Here is a 20,337-nt window from a genome sequence, read left to right as displayed (position 1 = left end):
AGTCTTCCAGACTTCTCAAAGGACTCTTAGTGACAGATTCACCTCCCCCTCACATCTGAACATTAGTTCAGTTTATGTCCCGTTACTCCCCCAAAATGCTCTTATTAAGGTCACCGAAAGCTTACTAACCATCAAATCCAAAGAAAAAATTCTGTCTTTATCTTATTGGAATTCTCTGCTGCATTTGACAATGTTGATTACTTTCTGCTTGGAACGCTTCACTACCATGGTTGCCCTGGCAACCCTTCTCCTAGTTGTTTGTCGCATCTCTGAGGTCCTTCTTTCTCTCTCCTTTGTCACCTGCTCACACCTCGACTGGCTTCTCACATGTCACTGTAACTCAGGATTCTGCCCTGGGCCCTGTCCCATTCTCTCTCTGGTGGCCTCACTCATTCTTGGGGTTCCCATTACTCTCCGAATGGCCATGGCCCTGGGCCAGTGCTTCCGGTCAAATCTCTTCCTGAGTCCTAGACCCTGGATACAAGTGCCTGCTGGACTCCAGCTGGCTGTGACACTGACCCTTGGCTGTATCTGAGTCCACTGTCCTGCTCCTCACGCTGGCTCCCCATGCTGTGTTCCTCATCTCAGGGGCGCCCCCACCACCTGCCCAGGGCCCACTCAGACACATGGGAGTCACTCTCATACCCTCTCTCTCACCTGATAGTGAATCATACACCAGTCATTTCTGGTTTTTATCTACTACAAGTTTCTGATCTATTTCTCACCATCTCCACTGGTCTAGTTCCGATATCTCCCTCTCTTATCTGGACAATGGCTTCCTATCAGATCTCCCTGCCTCTGGGCTGGTTACTTCTTATAATGGATGTCTGGGGATTTGGGCTTTCTAGCATCCCTCATTCCTCCTCATGCCCCTTGTTACAGTTAGGGAAATTTCCTATTCTTTATTTTATGTGGCTGTAGTGGGACCTGGGCTGCTCTTGCATACAGAGGCCACAGAGGCCCCTCCTCCAGGTCCTACTTCTCACCACCCGGGTCCTGTCAGGGGTGGTACCAGTCCTGAGCTCAGCCAGTTAGACCAAGGCTCTCTCTTGACTTTGACTTCTGTTCAAATATGGAAGAAATAGAATTATGCGATGTCCAGGAGATACCACCACGTAGTTCACGTAGACCCTGAATGCAGCATTTAAGATTGTGCCCAGTCTCCATCCACTTCACTGCCCATCACTCTCTCCTTCCCTCTCTCAGCCTGTTTCCTAACCTGTGAAATGGGGCTAATGGTAGCTGTATGACTCAGTAGGGGTGGGAGGATGGAGTTGCTATGACCAGATGGGACAACGGTCACGATCCACCGTGTGTACTATAAAGACCTGTGCCCACCCCCTGGAGTACAGCTTGCATTTCCTGAGACGCAGACAGCCTCACATCTAAGACAGCCTCAACCTTGAATTTTATTTCCTTGTTCACTGATTCCCTGGGAATTATCACAAAATCTTTGTGATGAAACTGAATTCTGAACCTTCATTTCAAGCATTTGATTTCAAGCAGAAAATAATTATTCTGCCTTTACCTAGCTTGCTGCCTGTTGCTAGGTGCCGAAAGGCACAAAAAATGAGGAGGACGTGGCCCCAGACACGAGGCAGAATGAAACCACTGCTAATTAAAGCTGTAGTCGGTACCCAGAGGGCAGAGAAAAAGCCTCCAGAAGAACATGGAGATCAGGCTACCTGGTAAAATGTACATGATTTAATTTTGCCCCTTTCCACCAACACGGCTAATCTCTTCACCTCTACACTTAATTCCACCGCTCTATGGCCCCTTTCACGATCTGTCCCTGCTCTTCAAACGTGGCTCCCAAGCCCTCCTCCCTCCTATTGTCAGCAGGCAAGAAGCAGCACCTTTCTGGGCCCTGCTGTTCCCCTCCCCCCAGCTTCCCCTTTTCCCTCCTGCTTTCTCAGCCAGACTCTGGATCATCCCCCACCCAGGTGGGCTTCTGTCCCCTCCCCCAAAGCTGCTATAGCAAAGGTCACCAAAGACCAGGTCCAGGGGATGCCCTTGTCTCCCCTGACCTCTGTGCATCCGGTCCACCAGTGGCCACCCTGACTTCTGGAAGGTTTCACCTCCCTGAGCTTCTAGGACCCCTGCTTTTCTGGTCTTCTCCTCCAGCCCCTCCCCATTCAGTCTCTTCCTGTCTGCATTCCTAAAATGTCAGTCACGGCTCAATGTCTGGCCCTGCTCTGTGAACTCTGCACCTTCTCCTTCAAGCTCATCCTTAGTTCTCCATCTGTCCCCCTCGGGAGAAGCCCACACTTCCTCTGTGGACTCCCAACTGGCATATACACTTTCCTACTTGATAGCAGCTCCAGGCAAGGTCACCAATGGACGTTCTTCTTCCTTACCAACCTTGTCCTTTGATCTTACCTCTGATTTATACAGACAGGAGAACATCAGGTGACAGCCCTTTCAACCTCTCTTCTGTCATCCCTGTCCTTATCTCTTCTCAGCCCATCTCAGAAATTCTCCTTGACCCAAATCATAACTCCAGCACTTCTCCTCGGTATCCCAGACTCCTCAGGACAGGTGGCCATGCTACCGGCTTTTCCTTCCCCTTTCATTTTACTCTGCTCTGCTTGTGGGGGCTTCTGCCCCATTTCTCACAGGACAGTGCTCCTGTAGGGATCTAGGGTCCCCAGTCGCTCCCTGCAGTGGGTTCTCAGTCCTTATCCAACTGGCTTCTGTCTTCTGTCTGCCGAGTGTGCCCTCCTAGAAACCCTCCAGGCCAACGCAGGCTCCAGGGGCCTTTGCCATCTTGTTCTGACTTGTTGCCTTTGTGCACTCTTCCTTCTCTCTGCTCACCCCTTATATGGGGGACAGATTCTCCTTCTGGACCCTTTCCTATTCTTAGCCATTTCTCCTAGGGCCAGCTCACCAAAGCCCATGGCTACAACAGTCATCAGTTACAAACCAAATCTTTTGTTCAAATCTCCTGCTGGATCCAAACCCTCTGCCTCCCTCCTTGCAGGACACCTCCACCTGGATGCCCACCTTTTACTCAAACTGTCTGAAATTGAGCTCAACTATCCTCCTCCAGCCCCTAAGCCTGCTTTTTTGCTCGGGTATTCTCCCATCCACCCAGTCACCCAAGACAGAAACAAGGAAGCCATCCATGACTCTTCCTTGAACCCCAGCCATTAGTCAGTGAGCAGGTATTTCTAATTTTACCTTTTCTCCATCCTCTTGGCCCCTGCCCTAATTCGGGCCTTGCCCTCTCTACCTGGACTGAGGCAACCATTTCCTCCTCAGCCTTCGTACCTCCAAACGTCTCTAAGCAACCAGGGTAATCACCCTAAAACAGAAATCTTACCATGGCTCCCGCCTGCTCAAAATGCTTCAGTGGCTCCCTCTTGTCAAGAGGGACCAAAGTCTTCAATCAGACAGACGTGACACTGTGTGACCTGATCCCACCTTCCCCATTTCCAGATTCTTACTTTCTGCTGCTCTGGCAATCCTGAACTGTCTGTGAACTTGTCCATGATGCTTACTTACTTCGGGCTCTGCCCCCTGCGTGAACAACTCCTGCTCATCTGGGCATCTCTTCTAGGAATCACCCCCGATATTCCCATAAAGCCTCACACTTGCACAACCCAGCCCAGCTGCTCCAGGCTTTGTCCATGTCCCAGGCATATCTCTGGCCTTCTTCTTACTATACACCATTTTAGTATCTGTGTATCTTACCTCTTTGACTATATGCCTAAGAGCAGACACAGTATCTTATTTATATCTTCATATTTCATACCCAGCATCATGCCTAACACAAATTAGACAATAAAATGTTGTATAAATAATAGGCCATTTGCCCTTTCTTGAAAGTTTCATGTCTCTCCTTGTCTTTGACTATCATATTACTTTTCAAAAAGTTTACACCAATTCACATTCCCCTGAGCCCCGCACAAGAGTGCCTGGCCCACTGTATCCTCATCAGCATTAGGTATTCTTGAACTTTAGCCCCCTAATTTGTTGGTGAGAACTTGTATTTCCTTATTGGTTTTTATTGTTGATCTTTAGGTATTAGCGGATTGAATATTTTTTCAAAAACAAATTTTTAGTCCATTCTATTTCCTCTTCTGTAAACTCGGTTTAGGTGAATTATGCACTTCTCTGTTGCATTTTTACCGTTAAGGTTTTGCTTGTGTTCTTTTACACATTATGGATCTACAAATAGTATACCCACCGCTTTTTTATTCTGTTTGTGATACTGTTTGACTTTGGAAACATTTAGTTTTGATGTAGTCAGATTGGTTGGTCTTTGCCTTCTTGATGTCATTTTGTTGCTTTTCACTTTAGTGGGGCTCCCCCATTCAGACACTTGTTAATTATCCAATTCCTTTCTTCCCTGTTTTTGTTTGTTTGTTTGTTTGTTTTTAACGGGCCCGTATCTCCTTTCTGACCTTTTAAAATAGTTTTTGAACTTGGGTGTGTGCTCTGAGGTGACACTGGAAATGGATGAATATTTTTCTTTCAACAGAGCCCCAGTTTTGGACAAGTCCTCCTCTCATGGCTCTGACTCTGAGCTAAGCCATTCCTGGCTGGTTATGGCATCAGGGTCACAGTCTTCTCGCAGAACATGCTACCTGGATGGGGAACTGGCTATGGGAAAGCATGATTCCAGGCATAGACAGTGAAATAAAGAGAGGAATTCAAGGAACGGGAGCAGAAAACCTTACGGAAGCCCTGCCAGGCAGTGTGAAAAGATGGTTCACCCACTTTGCCAATATGAATGGCAGAATCTGGTTGGCACCCACCAGTGCTGGAGGCTTCTGATTCTGCAAAGAACCATTACTCAGGGACCACAAGAGAAGGGAGAGCCCAACCCCACCCCTCACCTGCATCAACCTACCTGCATAGACTCTGCCAGGACATTTCACCAGCAGCAGAAAAATCTCCCAGCCAGTTCTGCCAAGTTCATCTTCTAGGGGGGCCGTAGCCATCACTGTGATTCCTCTGTGCTCCAATATGTGGACTTGACCCAGATCCTGGAGTTACCATGCTCCCTGTCCAATGACTGCCCTAGGCACTAGGGCATCTGAGGGTGATGCTAGAGCTGGAAAGGAACTCGAGATTATCTAGTCTAACTGCCTCATTTTACAAATGGGAAACTGAGGCCCAGTGCAGGAAGAGGACTCACAGCCACCTGTTGCCAGAGGCAGGAGCCTTTTGCAAGGTTCTTCTCATGTGTCTGAGAAATAGTGGTCTCCGTAATATCTGTGTGTGAAATATTAGTCTGGAGTGTGAAAAATATTGTCACTTCAGAGTTGCTGAGAAGAGGCTGGGAGGCAAACTGAATTCTCTTACACGTAGGAAGGACTGGGCCACCTGAGTCCTTAGAAGGCTAGAAATTGATTAGAGCCATCCCTCCATCCATCCCCCCTGCCAGCCAATCAGCAGATTCTCAGCCAGGCCTGGTCAGACCTGTGCCTGGTCAAGGGACAAAGACCAAGCCCCCGCCCTCAAGGGTTGTACACGGCTCTGATGGCCAAGCTAAGGAGCTGGGAGCAAAGGCAACAGGGAGCCACTGAAGGGCTTTGTCTGTCTTCCTCCCTCAGAGCCCTTCCCAAGTGTGCCTTGACTCCAAAATTCCGCACCCAAAAGATTTGAAGTTTATTCTTTAGTGCAAGAAATCCTTTCATTAAACACTTGCTTGCTGTAACACACTTTCTTTTACCCAGTATCTCTAAGAAGCAACAAGGGTACTGAAATAACAAGGGTAAAGTTCACCGATGTTTCACAGAAGATGGCTCTGGAAATGTTAAAGTCTTCCGGTATGGCCCCTTCCTTGGCATACACATGGGGAAACAGAGGTCTGGAGAAGAGTGAGCATTGGAGAGCAAAGTCACATGGGAAATGGAGGTAGGCGGGGACCAGGCCCCCTTAGAGGGCTGCAATCACCGGGTCAGGGAGTTGGCTGAGGGTTTAGCTTTGAAAGAAGCAGTGAGCCAGCCAAGTGTAGACTCTCCACAAGCTGCCCAGGAAAAGAGGGGAGAGGCCAGATATGGCACTGCAATCGTCTGCCTATCTGACTGCCTTGGTGCCTCCCTCCTGCTGAGCTGAGCTCTTCAAGGATGGCACAGACTTGTTCTGCATCAGCGTCTCAGAGCTTGGCACAGGGCCTGGCAAATGCTCCCCACATGAACGAATGAGTAGGAGAGCTGGATGATCAGATCGCTTCCCTAAGAGGCTTCAGCCCAGTAGGAGCTGGTGGTGGAGGGCCACAGAAGAGAGGAAATAGGTGTGAAGATGATGTCTTGAGCCAGGCTATGGTAGATGTTACGACCTCCATTTTACAGGTGAGGAAACTGAGGCTCAGGAAGGTGTGGTCACAAAGGCAGGGGCATAGGGCCTGGGGCTCCCTGAAGCCTCGCCTCCCAAGGTTTGCTCCAAGCCTACTCCCACCCACTGTTTGAATCCCAACACCCCAAAGAGGGACCAAGTGCTTCTGCATGAAGCCTCCAGCTATTGCTTGGCCAGGTTCCTCCCTTCCCAAGTAAGCCCACTCTATAATCAGTTTTTCTCAAGATACTGACTTCTCTCTCTCTGAAGCCTGCCAGACCAGTTGCCCCTCTTCTGGCTTTTGAGAAGACACCAGGGAGGAAGGGTGCTGGGCTGGAGCTAGACAAGCCCCTCTGAGTCCTGACCATCTTCCACCACTTGCTGAGTAGAGCACTCCTTAGTTCTTCCCTGTTTTCAGAATGGTGACCCTTTCACCCATTATGGGGCGGGCGGGGTGTGAGCAGGTGAGCTTTGTGCTGGATGCTGGGAGACTGGACACCGGTGACAACAATTCTCTGGCCTCCTTCCCTGTAGCTTTCCTTCCATCACCAGTCTCTGTCCCCCTCCCTTCCCAGCTTCCTCCTGCCTTCACCTCCCCACCCACCATCACTCCTTAGATCCTCTTCTCCCTGGTCCCAACCAGCTGGACGGAGCAATGGCCTTCTCAACAGCCCCGCAGCTTTCACTGCTCCAGTGCTGTCCTGGTCCTGGCTGAAAGAATCCCCACTTTAAAAATGCTGTTCTGATTGGGTTACCCCCTATTCCTGTCAGATCCCTGTTTGTGATGGGTCTAGTCAGCTGGAGACTGAAGAGTTCTCGGGACTGAGTTTTGGGACCTGTCACCAGCATGTCAGCCTTAGACCCCTGAGGACCTCCCAGTACAGTCCTCGAAGCTTTGAACAGCCTGACCTCTCTACCCAAAAGCCTTCCAGGGCTGATTCTAGGGCAGCCAGATATTGGTGACCCTTCATTTTACTTTCAGCCCATTTCTTTATCTGCAGAAACAGAGATGCTTGATGAAATGCTGAGAAATAACATCTCATTTATTATTCCACTGCTCATTTATATTTGTCCTCAGGTCCCAGCCTGACCATCAATCCTCCCCGGCCTGCATCAGATCCTGTTTGTCTCCTGTTACAGCATCTGCCACAACTCATAGTTTTATACATCTTGGTGGGATGATCTGCCCAATGTCCTGCCCTTTCCCATTAGCCTGGATGACTCCCAGATGGCAGGGACTTTCCACCTTGTCCATTGTGTGGCCCCCAGGCCTAGTCCTACAAGGATTCTGAAAGTACCCACTGACTGAATAACAATGCAGGCCCCCTTGAGGGATGGGAGGAACCCGGTGACTGCTAGGAGGAAGTCTGGTGAGCAGGAGTACCAGCACTAGTGCTAACACTCAACAGAGGGCTGAGTAAAGTGCTCTAGGCAAGTGATCTCCAGGCAGAGGGAAGAAGTCCAGGAAGGCTTCCTGACAGAGGCATATCTGGGCTCATTTGGTACACTGACTACAGCATAAAGCATATGCAGCCTGTCCTGCAAGGACACTGCCACCTTCTCAGAGCTCAGTCACCTTCCTCAAGTGCATTCAGGAGGACTCTAAGATCCTAGGGAAAAGGATCCCCAGTATTTAGGGCCAGGTTGCAGTTTGCTCCAAAGACTACGTTTGATCTATAAGGAAACTGATATCCAGAGCAGGGTGCAGACCGGTTCTGAAAGAAGCCCAGACCAATGCCTCGTGGGGTCTTGTGGTTACCAGGTACGTGAGGAACCATTTCACGCTAGAAGCCACAGCAACAGAGGGATTGCAGAGTGGGATTTTCTGAGGCTTGGTGCCCCTGCTCTTTTCCGGAAGAGGCATCTACTTTCATGTTCCTGAAAGGTGTTTCAGGAACAGGAGGCAGAGTGCTGCCCGTGCTGCCTTGCCAAGGTGGAAAGCAGCACTGTTGGGCAGACAGGATGCTGATTTGGCAGTCACCTTGGGGGGTAGTGGGCTGCAGGCTCCCTGCTGGAAAGGGCCACAAATCTTTCAGAGGGAGGCCTGTCTGTAACTCTTAGGCAGGCTTGACCTACAACAGAAAGCTGTTTTCTGAGGGAGAGCAAAATAAACAATAATCTTGGCTTCATTTATCATCCAGGTGTCTCCACAGGAGAGCGGGGCCACAAAAGCCTTTTTTGTTTTGCTTGTTTCGTTTTTGGAATTTGCAATTGTCTATTTTCTTACGTCTTCCCCACTAGGTTAGAATCATGTGCTCCTGGAGTGTCAGGTCTGGGTCTTGCCCCTGAAATCCCCAGCAAGCCTAGTACAGGGGGTCAATGTTTGCTGAACAAACCATCCTTTCCACGTGTAGGACTCTTCACCTTGTCAAGACTTTGCTGAACCGTGAAATATATCCAGAAACCCAGAAGAGAAGAATTCAGAGATAAAAGCACAAAAGGATCAGATAGAAAATACTCAGCAGATATATAGTCAATAAAAGTTGAGTTCTCTGAAAATACTTTTAAAATGGACAAATCTTTGGCCAGTTTTGGTCAAGAAAAGAGGAAGCACTCACTGATCTGCAACACTAGGAATGAAAAAGGGGACAAACTGACAGTGGGGAGATTTAAAAGGGCAGGAGAAAACTGCACAAAACTTTACAGCAATAAATTAAAAGTCTAGGTAAAACATGTGACCTTCTATGAAATTACCAAAGCCCTTTCATAACTGTTATTTCAATAAACCCTTACAATAGCACTGTGCTTTGGACAGGCAGTGCTCCAGTTATGTTTTCTAGAAGGAAAAGACACTGAGAGGTGGACACCCAGCACAGGCCCCCGACAAGCTACTCACTCTGTCTCAAAGGTCACAGTCACAAGGAGCATGGGCCCATCAACGACAGGGACCCGCAACACTCTCGCACTTCCAGCCATCACCGTAAGCCCCCTGGTTGGAGGCCAGCCTTATTTATTTTTCCACTTGAAATGCCATAAGGGGTTTCACTTTATTTTTACTTCAAAAGCAGCACCATAAAAATCCTTGATGATTAGAGCTCCAGCTGTCCTAAGTTGTTTGTCAAGGGATCGGTTACTCAAATCTCCTATGGAGGGAAACAGTTTCAGGCGAGAAGCCATGGGAGCTGAGAAACACAAATGTCTCATCTCTAAAAACTTTGAGACTCCCTCCTGTTCACCGCCTGGCCTGCCCCCTGCTCCCCCTCCCCCAACCCCACCATCTGCTCTCCAGAGAGCAGATCAAATTTTCGGGCTAAGGTACTCTGGCGCCAAGGACTCAGCCCCTCCATGCTACCCTCTGTCCCCCACCAACTTAGAAATCCAACACCACGACCCAAATGGACTGCAGCCACATAAAACCACAAAGTAAAGTTTATAAAGCTTTATTAAACATTTCAAACAGCTGTGCAACGAACACACCAGAAATAAAAGCTCCAGAATGGCAGTCCAAATGTTCCACAAGTGTGGCCTCACGGTCCCATTCCCTAGATGGACTGCCTCCAGTTCTGTCCTCTGCCTGGCCCACCGCCCTTCCCACTCAGGCAAGAGAAGGATGGATGATTTAGACTGGACGGACAACCATGCTAGTCCCCGGTGGGCGGGGGCCAGGAGAAAGTCTCGTTTGCCAACACTTGTTACTGAAGCGCAGAAAAAGCAAAAAGCAAGTGACAGTCACAAAGTCTTCCTGTGTATTCTTCGTAATGTACAGTCTATATGCGCAGGACTGAAGGAGCTCCTGGCACGAGGATGATGGCCACTGCTCCTCTCTGTCTTGTCTGAACCACCTCGGAGTCCAGCGTGCCGGTCACCCTGCAATCCCCATGCTAAATAAAAACTGCAGCGGCACCTACTATAGCTAGCTATTGCTAAACCTCAAAATCAGAACACGTTCGATAAAGCTTCTTTAAAAGGAATATACACATGTATTTGTACACGCACACACACACATACACACACACACACTCACGGCACACCAAAATATATTCAAACACCTATCAAGGGGATCATGGCTGTTATGAAGAAACACACAAGTACTCTTCCATTCACTCAGCTGGGGACTGCTAGATCTATGTGGACACACCACACCTCAATCCTGCAGAGCATGCACAGGAGACACAATGAGGCCCCCCCTCCTCGGGACAGTTGAGAAAGGCAGGAGGAAGGGCAAAGAAAGCGAGGCTGGGCTGGTAAGCATGAGCCCAGAAACCCAGGTGAAAGAGCAACAAGCATCTGTTACTGCTTTCTTAAAAATGAAGTGGAGAAAATACTGGAGATCTGTGGACAACAAACAGTCAAGACATGTTTCTGTCTAGCCTGCTGACCGGGGAAAGAAGGATGAAAAAGCGAGGCTCTCGGGCGTCAGCAATCTCTTTAAATTCGAGATAAGTGCAAAAATGAGCCCTGTCTTGGACAGGTGCTCCCCCAAAAAGGAAAGGGGCGGAAGAGAACTAAAGGGAAACCAGGAGAGGGACTGAGGGGTTGGTAACATTCTGGGAAGGGAAGAGACCCTGACAAGGAGGGGTCACAGAGGTGACGAGACTGGCATTTTATCTGCCCAGGTCATGCCGGGACGGTTGACCAGGATGGGTGCAGACTCCTCGCAGGAATGAGGCGAGGGGGGTGACCATCCTGCCAGCCTTGGGGAGCGAGGGGAGGAACCGAGATGGGGACAGAACACACACAATCACAAGACCACCCACGACTATAGGACTCTACAATAAAAGCACCGGTCAGTGCCATTATTCACATTATAAGGATAAAACATCACAGGCCAAAAAAGGCGCCGTCAGGAATGTGGCACCCGCGGGGCTGCGGGATTTGAAACTCCAATGCTTTATGACCTATGTCAATGCCTCCCCTCCCATCTTCTGCTTCCTTGGAAAGCTAACAGGGCAGGCTGTTAGGTGCCCACAACGCCAGGGTCGTGCGCCGATTCCGGAAGCGGGGAATCAGAGCAGTGGTACAGGAAACAGTTTCCCCAGCAGCTATAGCAGATGAGGAACAGGGCTGCCAGGAAAACCAAGGCACAAATCGTGCAAGGCTTCCGCTCCAGAAGGAAGCTGAGCAGGTAGAAGCCCATGAACATGGAGTGGCTGAACCACAGGGCGGGGTTGAGGGGCTTGGGGATGAGGAGGACGGGCAGCAGCCACTGGAGGCAATACATGATCTCTGCCGGGCAGGGCCTTCACCAAGGCCACTGGGCACCGCTGCAGGAACCGACCCAATGGGAGCCAGCGGGCGCAGGCAGCTGCCCTCCGCTTTCTTCAACCCTCACTCTCCAGGAGCTGAGCCGCTGTGCTCTCTGGCTGTCAGCCCGGGATCACCAAGGCAGCAGGGATCCTGAAGAGAAAAGTCAACACAACAGACAAACAGACAAAAAACAGACAGACAGACAGACAGACAAAAAAAAAAAAAAAAAAAAAACAGGAACAGAATGTATACTTATTTGGGAAAATGGATCATGGTTAACAACAGCAAATGTGAATGCCCTTTCCTCCCTGCCCACCCATGGAAGTCTACTCCTCTCCACATCACCTGTCCAGGAAGCCTCCTGGGGTGTCTCCCCTAGGCTTGTCGGGGTTGGGCCAGAGGGCTCTTCGGGCAGGTCCGGCACAGTGGACTGGCTTTGCCTGGGCCCTGCCCAGCAGAGATCATGTATCGCCTCCTGGGGCTGCAGCCCGTCCTCAAGGGGCCCAGACCTCACAATACCGCCCTGTGGTTGCCATGGATGGCCATGGGCTCAGTGCTGTACCCCCAAGTAATAAGAATAGGATTCTGTATCTAGTATCTATCATAGCAGGTGCTCAGGGGAGAACTAGAGCAGCGTGCTGCCGGCTGGAGTTTGCAGGCAATGGATCTTTGCATGCTCTGCGAAGCCGCAGCGACGGCACTACCAAATATTTTGTTTTAAGATGGCAGCCCAGCATCATTTTGTCCAAACCAGCCAACTTCTTCGAAAGTCAACATATTTAAAAAAAAAAAAAAAAAAAAAATCACCATGCTACTTCATCCACACCGACCTCGCTTGGATCACTTACACTTTCCATCTGCTGCTGGCAACCGTATAGAACCTGACCTCTGTGAGCTTTTAATCAAAATTAATTTTCTATCCACACAGGGGCAAATGCCAGTTGGCCCCTGTGCTAGGCAGCTTGCTGGAGAGGCGCTCTGGAGCGGCAGGCCACCAGTGCGCTGGGGCTGAGCTCCCAGACCGCGTTCAGGTCTTCCCGCTGTGCCTGGAAATGGAGCTGCGGCAGCCACAACCCTCTGGTGGCGGTAGCAAAACCCCATTCCAGGCTGCAGCCGCCCAGCGCAACGGGTACAAAGAGCCTCCCTGGCTGTGTTAAGACCTACCAGGGCCTGGGGGGAGGGGAGCAGAAGAGGGAGGCTGAAAAGACCTGTCCAGCAGAAAACTATCCCACAGCACTTTCCGACCACTTCTCGGTAAGCTCATCCCATTCCTTCCACGCACACAAAGGCACCAATCCCTCTTGCATCCCTCCCACAAGGTAGATACCCGAGGACTACCACTTTTGCGCCTAGAGCTCAATGCTCTGGCTCACTTTCCTACAATAGTCACCGTGGTAGTAACCGTACGAAGCGGGACGCGAGGAATGAGGGAAAGGTTATGTGCTCAGGGACTCTTGTGAAGCCGAGAATGTAGGCTTACAGCACATCAAATATTAGAAGAGTACTGACCAGGGGCCTGTGAAGCCAAGGCTCCAGGAAGGGGCACCTTTTATTTGCTCTGCGGGGCAGATGATCTCTAAGTTATGTTTTCGTGGTTTCCCACCCATGCCCAAGGTGGGTTCTGGCGCGTCACGGGACACTGGGCTTAAATTTGCAGGCCACGGCTCAGAGAGGGGGGGGTTCCACACCAAAGACGTGCATCCCCTACCCTAACCCTTTGCGCTTCTCAAGAGTTGCAGTTCCCCTCCATTTTACACTAAAATTCAAAAGCGGCACAGCGGAATCTTCTGGAAAGGGGCTAAGATGGAACTCAGGAGGCGGGGGTCGGTGTGGAAAGAGCAGATGGATTATTTTTTCCTCTCCCGGCGAATGAGGAGCGCCCCCGGCCACCCCTCCTCATGGACACCCCCAAGCGCGCATGCGCACTTGGGTGGCGGGCGGATACTTAAGGCGCGGCCACGGCGGCTGCGGCAGTGCGCTCAACAGCGGACTCCGAGACCGGCGGACCTCGGCGAACCGCGCTCGCTCTCAGCCACTCACCCACCACTCTTGGAACCATGGCGGCAGTGGCGGCAGCTTCAGCTGAGCTGCTCATCATCGGCTGGTACATTTTCCGCGTGCTACTGCAGGTAAGTGTGCCCAGGTTCCGGGTGGGAGAGGGGTCCGGATGCGCGGCCCCTTAACCGGCAAGCCCACGTCGCAATTGCCGCCTCCCAGACCCGTCCTATCCGTATTGCCGCGATCCCTGCCTGCCCGAGTGCCGCGGTCGGCACCGCATGCCCCCGCCCGTTCCTTGCGCCCTCCTCCACGCGCAGACCCTTCCCAGTGCGCCCGCGCCCGGCCGGGAACAAAGAGTTGGGGCGCGGCGGGCGCCAGCCACTGACGATCGCCAAGGCTCTTAGCGACCAACGCGGTAAGAAAAACCCGCTACACCCAGACTCGACCCCAGGAGGGAGGCGGGGCACTCCTGTTTTGCGAAGAGACTTTACCCTCGCATAGCAGAATTTTCCGTTTTAAAAAATTGCGCATTGCGGGGAAATTGTCTTTTAAAAACATATATAGCGCTTGCGAAGGTGGGATGAGAAATAAGTTAGAAAAAGGCACTTCTCAGAGAAAAAATAAAAAGCACTTCATAAAAAACCCACAACGAATTAAAGAAAAGTAATTCGCGGGAAAAATGAATTAGAGAAAATGCGCATTGCAGGAAAAATAAATCTGGTAAAAGCACTTGGCAGAAAAAAAAATGCACTAGATAAAAAGCGCATTGCAGAAAAAAATTAGACAAAGGAGCTAACAGAAAAAATGAATCGGATAAAAGCGCTTTGAAGAAAACAATTAGAAAAGGTTCTTTGCAGGAGAAATGGAAGAGAAAAACAAAGCGCTCCCAATAAAAGACAATTCACTGTATTTAAAAAAGAAATCATAGAGACAAAGTGCTTTGTAAAAATTAATAAATCAGAAGAAAGCACTTTGCCCATAAAATCGTTTTCCCTAAAAGCACCCCCTTGCAGGAAGAATTCCCTGCTAAAGGAATCCCTTTGCCAAAGGAATCGCATATTTCCTTTAAGGTGTTCCTGGAATGCTGCATTTACTGGGTAGGATTCGCTTTTCGGAATCCTCCAGGGACACAGCCCATTGCGAGAAGTGAGGTATACCTAAGTTGTGGGTCCAATCAGCTTGCTGCCATGCAGCCTTCAGCACAGTTGGAAAAGCTCCAGCTGCCCTGACTCGTGGACAAGCTGCGCCCGCGCCTGCCTCTCGAAGTCCGACAGGCAGGCGGGGCAGGAGGGGGGGGGGGCGGGGGCGGGCACGGCAGCGCTGCAGACTCGCTGCGGGTACCTGCCTCTAAGGGCAGGTCCTGGGTCTCTCACCGCAGGTGTTCAGGTACTCCCTGCAGAAGCTGGCGTACACGGTGTCGAGGACCGGGCGGCAGGTGTTGGGAGAGCGCCGGCAGCGAGCCCCCAACTGAGGCCCCAACCCCCAGCCCTGGGCGGCCGCGTCACCAGGTGCTCCTGTGCTTCTCGGCCAGCATGGGAGCCAGTGCCGCGCAGGAATGGGGGGTCCCCTGTGCTCTCTCGCCAGAGGAGCATTTGCCAAGGTCAGTGAGGGGCCGGTAGGCCCCCGGAGAAGCAGCACCGACAATGACGACAATACCAGATCCCTTCCAAACCCCTTTGCGCCCCTCTGACCACTGGGTGGGGTAGAGGGAGGAGGGGGGTGGGGGGAGCAGACCCCCGAGATCTGGGCACAGGCAATGCATTCTGATCTGGACCAAGTCGGGACAGCGCCAACCCAGCCCCGCAGCCATGGCCATGCCAGCAGGCCCCACCACAGAGATCCAGACAACCATACCAGCCAGCAGAATGGACATTCCATCATCACCAGCGGAAGCCCTGAATCTCGATGCAGCAGACAAGGCGCCAACTGCGTGCCTGTGTGGCGGGACTGGAGGGCAAGAGTGAGGGAAGAGGGTTAAGAAATAGAGTGGGGCCCTCTCACTGTCCCTTGCCTACAACACGTGCATTCCAGCCTTGCTGCCTTTGCTCCCTCGATTCCCCTTCCCCACCCCCCTCACTGCCTTCTAAGCCCACCCCAAAGAAATGTCACTCAATTTGGACTTATTCAACCAGTAAATGAATCCCATCTTTACTAAAACACCTTCTCCGAGCCCCTAGCCCCTCACTGATCTTGCTTTCCCTGGTCTCACGCAGTTGTGGTCAATATTGTGGTAATCGCTAATTGTACTGATTGTATAAGTGTGCATTAGTTGTGTCTCCCCAGCTAGATTGTAAGCTCCTGGAGGACAGGGACCACCTCTACAAAAAATAAAAAACCAGTACCTCCCCCATCTCGCACAGTGTCCTAGGACCCTGCGGGGTGGTGGAGGTGCACCAAACAGCTGTCTCTTGTGACTCCTTTGCAGCTTCGAAACATACTCCTAAGACCAGGCTGATGCACCCACTGAGTTGGGGGGGGGGGGCGGCGGCACACTACTTGGGAGAGGGAGGGAGGGGGAGGCAACAAAATGGGAATAAGCTGGGACCCTCACACACTCAGTTCCAACTTCATTTAACACTGTTTTGAGAAAAAGGACCACTTCCCCCACTCCAAAGAGAAAAGTCTACATCTCAGTTTGTGGTCTCAGAATCAGGGACCATCTCCCCTACCCAGAGGGGTGGGTGCCTTCACTGTCCTGGAATAAGGGGCCGTGGCAGGTAATCAGCAGGAAAGATGGGAGGCAACAGGTGGGAGTAGCCCTCAAGATGGGGTGCTAAGGACCAAGGGACGATCAGGACTTTACAACACAAAATTTTATCTCCATCCAGGAGCCCCAAGGAAATGAGCACTGGCAGGGTAGGCACTGGCTTAATGAGTATGGGATAAGAGGTATGGTGTGGTGCCTCCCCTGCCCAGCTTATCCCTCTAGGCCGTATAACCTCTACCAGGACCACTGCAAGGGCATTCTGCCCTGCCCCGCTACTACTCTCCAGATCTCTCCATGAGTGGGTTCTTCACTTCTGTAGGCATTAGCCTCTGTATTTTTAGGGGTGCTTACCAGTCCCTGGCCCTGGGCTCTCCCCTGTCATGTCAGGGTGGGTGGGCTGGCTGGCTCCTCACTTCTTTCTCCCCTCTTTCACTCCTGAGTGACTCAGGACTCCTTTCACATGGTCAGCTGACTGCCTCACCAAATGGCCCTGCCGCCTGTTCAGCCTTGTCTCTGGCTTCATGTGTCCCTGTCACTATACACCTGTTCCTGGGTCAACACCAAGGGAGAATCTGGAGGGCCATAAATCTCTCTCTCCCTGCCACTTCCTCAAATCCCTTAGTCACAGTTGTCACAAACACTTCTGGGGCACAAAGCACCTTGCCCACCCTGAGCCAGATAATGTTTCCCCTCTTCTGAGCACCCCCTTGTTTCTAAACCCACTGCAAGCACCTCTAGAGGCATCTATAACTTCAGTACAGCATCAGAGAATTACGTGGGTGGAGGGGGCAGACCTCAGTTCCGGTATTGGGCTTTATCATCAATCAGCCCAGGGAAGCTGGCCAGGTTACCTCCTACCCCTCACCTTTAGCTCCCCTCTGTAAAAGGGCTGCTAAGATCCCAGTGAACTCCAGGATTCTAGAAACATTCTGTCACCAAAGTGCCAATCAGGACTCATCAGGATTGGGGTAGGGATGTATAATGAGAGACTCCATCTTCCTTAGGCTGGGTGGCTCCTGCTTGTACTATAGCCTGAAGGTGAGACAGGTCTCCTCTTGCCCCGGGGTGACTCATCAGCAGGCAATGCCCACACCTCCCTTCCGAAGCTGTACCTTGGTAGGCCTCGACTGGGAGTTTCTGTGGTCTTCCACACTAAACCCACAGAACCATGAACATTTCCCCATGTGTTTTCAATGAAGGCTGCCTCCCCTCAGAGCCTTCGAGGGGTGTGCCCACAGCCCCACTGTCCCAGATGCTCTAACCTCAGCCCAGTTATAAGGCAGCCAGGTTCAGGTAGACAGGCATGCAAGGGTCTGGCTGCTCTGGACACAGCATTCTCCCCTTAGCCTCCTATGCCCCCTTTAAGAGCCAGGAGGCTGCTGGCAGCCCGGGGGCTTTCTAGATAATCTTGGCAAAGCCCACCTGTGGGGCTGCTCCATCCGTCCATCCGTGTGGCATGGTGAGATGACAGACTTCCAGGCAAGGGCTGTCCTGGTGGCCTGCATCCACATGGGTAGGCTTGAGTGTGCAATGTCTACTCTTCCACTTTCACCCCTCATCCCCCAAACCCTCATGTTCTGGCAGCAAACACAACCCACTGGAGAAGACAGAGGGAATGCGTTCACTTTCTATTCCTGTGTGGTGCCTAGAAGTCTGGTCCAGACACACCTTGTTTACAAAAATTTTTCCAGAAGCAATACCATGAAAACATTTTATTCTGATAGAGAGCAACGGTAGAAGTTGAAAATCACTAGAGTTTCATTGCAAGACCCTTAGTCCACAGGCCTCCCTTCTTCCTAAACTGTTTCTGCCACCACCACAAGGCTTTGCCCCCGTGAGACCAAGGATACAGCAGATGAGTTGTGAGGGGATTGGAATGGCTTTGCAGGACACCAACGGGCACGATCCTTGGCACTAATACCCCAAGAAGATGTTAGTGTCTCAGCCTAACCAGTCAGGTTAAGCTCCAGGAGGGTTTGGGTACCGTGGCTTTCAGAGGTGTGGGGTGCTATGTGACAGTGTCATCTCTATCCGTGGAGCATCTGGGTTGTGACTGAGGGGGCGGAGAGTTTCCCAAGCTTCATGCAGGACAGCCACAGCTCATTACACCTGGGTTGGATGAGGGAGCAGGTTTGCTGAGAGCCATGTGCTAGATCCCCTATTTTCAAACTGTGTCTACTCAGGAGCCAGCATCCTAAAGTGAAATTCTGAATTTGCAGTTAGTTTTACCCCCCGAGATTTAAATGCGCACAAGCGTGCACACACCACACAAAACATTGGTTTAGCAACACGCTCTTTTTCCCTGGTGACCTCTGACTTCCTCTATTTGCCCCAGAGACAGGTCACCACCTTCTCTGAGAAGGATCTGGTTCGCCCTCCCTTCCGCCCCTTCTCCCTCCCACAGGGCCCGTACCCCGGCAGGATCCCGATTCCTGAGCATTCCCAGAACAGGAAGTCAAAGAGGCAGGCAACGCATGATCCTTGGTATATAGCACACAGTGACAGGCTTGAGATGGAATGCATATGTTTCGAAGATAAGAGAACAACAAAAAAGACAGCCAAACCCAGACTTCCAGATTCCTCTCTGAAACAACACGTTACAGATAAAAGGTTAAGCTGTTTCTGGCAGCAATTCTAACAAGACCAATTTCAGCTATGGAATTGATCTGGTCACTGGAAACTGACCAGGCCTCTGAATCTGGTAACAGATTTGTTTGACATTAATTAGTCTGTCTGGTTTGAAACAAACACATAGACAAGATCTAACACTTGGCATTAGCACTTAAGCTGGAACTTTTTTTTTTTTTTTTTTTTTGGTCCTGGCTTTGGTGTTGCCGTCCAGAAGGCTGAGGGGATGGTTGGACCGTGTCAGGCAGGGCAAACAGAAGCTGTTCCCAACACACCAGTTCCCTGAAAGGGATAAAACACGATCCGAACCTATAAACAGAAAGATCATTTCCTCCCCAGGACAGACCCCAGGCTGTCCCAACATTTAGCATTGAAAAGGAACACGGAGGCCTGGAAGGAATTTACAGAAGGTTGGGACGGGGGAAGGGGGAAGGAAAAAACAACTGTTCCCCAGCCCCCATTCTTCTTTCTAGGCCACGGGTGTGCCAGGCATTCCGTTCCTTCAGCTGCCCTTGAGGGCCACTCCCCATATACACTGGAGAAAAGGGAACGGGTGTCCAGACCTGAAAAGTTACGAGGGAGTGAGAAGCACCCGCGACTCAAGGCAGAGCGTCAACCTATTACCTCATCACCTCAGACACCAAAGCGGGTGCCTGTATGTGTGGGGAAGACCCCTCTCTCCTCTCTCCCCTCTCCCCCACGCCCCTTCTGATTTAAAAAATGCGATTTAAGTGGCGGGGACGGAGTGGCAGGACTCTCAGAACCCGGGACCCCTGCCGTGGGCCCCGGGCCGAAGACGTGGTAGTCGCGCCCCTCAGCTCCGCGCTCCCCGGCTCTGTCTGTCCCTTCCTGGGAACAGACAGGCGAGCGCTGACCTTGGAGGCCAGACCGAGACCCAGGGGTCCGGTGGCCCGCCCTCGGGCCGGAAAGGGACCCCCAAGGCCCAGGCTGGGGCCACACAGGGCAATCACGTGACACCGGACAGGGGTGGCCCCCAGGGTGCGCGGAAGGAAAACCCCAGAAAGGGACCGGGCGACGCCTAAGGTGACCCCGAGGGGACAACATGGCGGCACCGCCGCACTGAGGACCTCTTATCCCGTCCCCAGGAGGCCGACGCCACGGTACCTGCGAGCCCTGCCATGGCGCCGCCGCCACTGTCGCCTTCGCTGCCGCAGCCTGCCTCCACCTCAGCTCGCCGCCGACGCCGCAGGAAGCCGGGGAGACGCCCCCTTCGTCTTCTAGTGGAGCAGACCGAGGACCCCTCCTGGGATCGGGCTGCCTCCAGCAGACGCCTGATCAAAAGACCCAAACCTGGGTCGTCCTCACCCGATATTCCCTCAATATCCGCTTTATATGAGCCTTTGAAAACTTTCTATGTATGTGTGAGGAATTCTGGAGGTTCTCAAGTCTTCAAGCCCGAAGAATTTTCAATCAGGCGCGTCTTGGGTAGTCCCGAATCACGGTTTCATGGTCCCCTCATGTATATGCAGCAGATTGTGATCTTTACTCTTTGAGAGCGGAGGGGGCGTTCC

The 20,337-nt window shown here is 51.6% G+C and overlaps 2 protein-coding genes across 5 annotated transcripts; one reads left to right on the top strand and one right to left on the bottom strand.

Annotated features, from left to right (window-relative positions):
• Window positions 1-9,649: 9,649 nt before the first annotated feature.
• Window positions 9,650-20,014, bottom strand: LOC115510122 (BLCAP apoptosis inducing factor). Of its 2 annotated transcripts, none has more exons than XM_030309633.2 (2): window positions 19,931-20,014; window positions 9,650-11,622 (listed from the first exon to the last, which is right to left on the bottom strand). In XM_030309633.2, the coding sequence occupies exon 2, from the start codon at window positions 11,444-11,446 to the stop codon at window positions 11,183-11,185; it is 264 nt and encodes an 87-aa protein (XP_030165493.1). In that variant the 5' UTR covers window positions 11,447-11,622; window positions 19,931-20,014; the 3' UTR covers window positions 9,650-11,182. The 2 variants fall into 2 exon arrangements, with proteins under 2 accessions (XP_030165493.1, XP_035920255.1); XM_036064362.1 differs by lacking the exon at window positions 19,931-20,014 and adding an exon at window positions 16,529-19,884.
• NNAT (neuronatin) lies at window positions 13,530-15,148 on the top strand. 3 transcript variants are annotated; one of them, XM_030309636.1, is made up of 3 exons: window positions 13,530-13,601; window positions 14,541-14,616; window positions 14,849-15,148. In XM_030309636.1, the coding sequence occupies exons 1-3, from the start codon at window positions 13,530-13,532 to the stop codon at window positions 15,076-15,078; spliced, it is 378 nt and encodes a 125-aa protein (XP_030165496.1). In that variant the 3' UTR covers window positions 15,079-15,148. The 3 variants fall into 3 exon arrangements, with proteins under 3 accessions (XP_030165496.1, XP_030165494.1, XP_030165495.1); XM_030309634.1 differs by having other exon boundaries at window positions 14,541-14,621; window positions 14,849-14,941; XM_030309635.1 differs by lacking the exon at window positions 14,541-14,616 and having other exon boundaries at window positions 14,849-14,941.
• Window positions 20,015-20,337: the final 323 nt, after the last annotated feature.

Source organism: Lynx canadensis, chromosome A3 (genome assembly GCF_007474595.2).
Source record: "Lynx canadensis isolate LIC74 chromosome A3, mLynCan4.pri.v2, whole genome shotgun sequence".
Classification (NCBI taxonomy): Eukaryota; Metazoa; Chordata; class Mammalia; order Carnivora; family Felidae; genus Lynx; species Lynx canadensis.
Note: the sequence above shows the minus strand (reverse complement) of the source record. Positions and strands in the feature narration are given on the sequence as shown.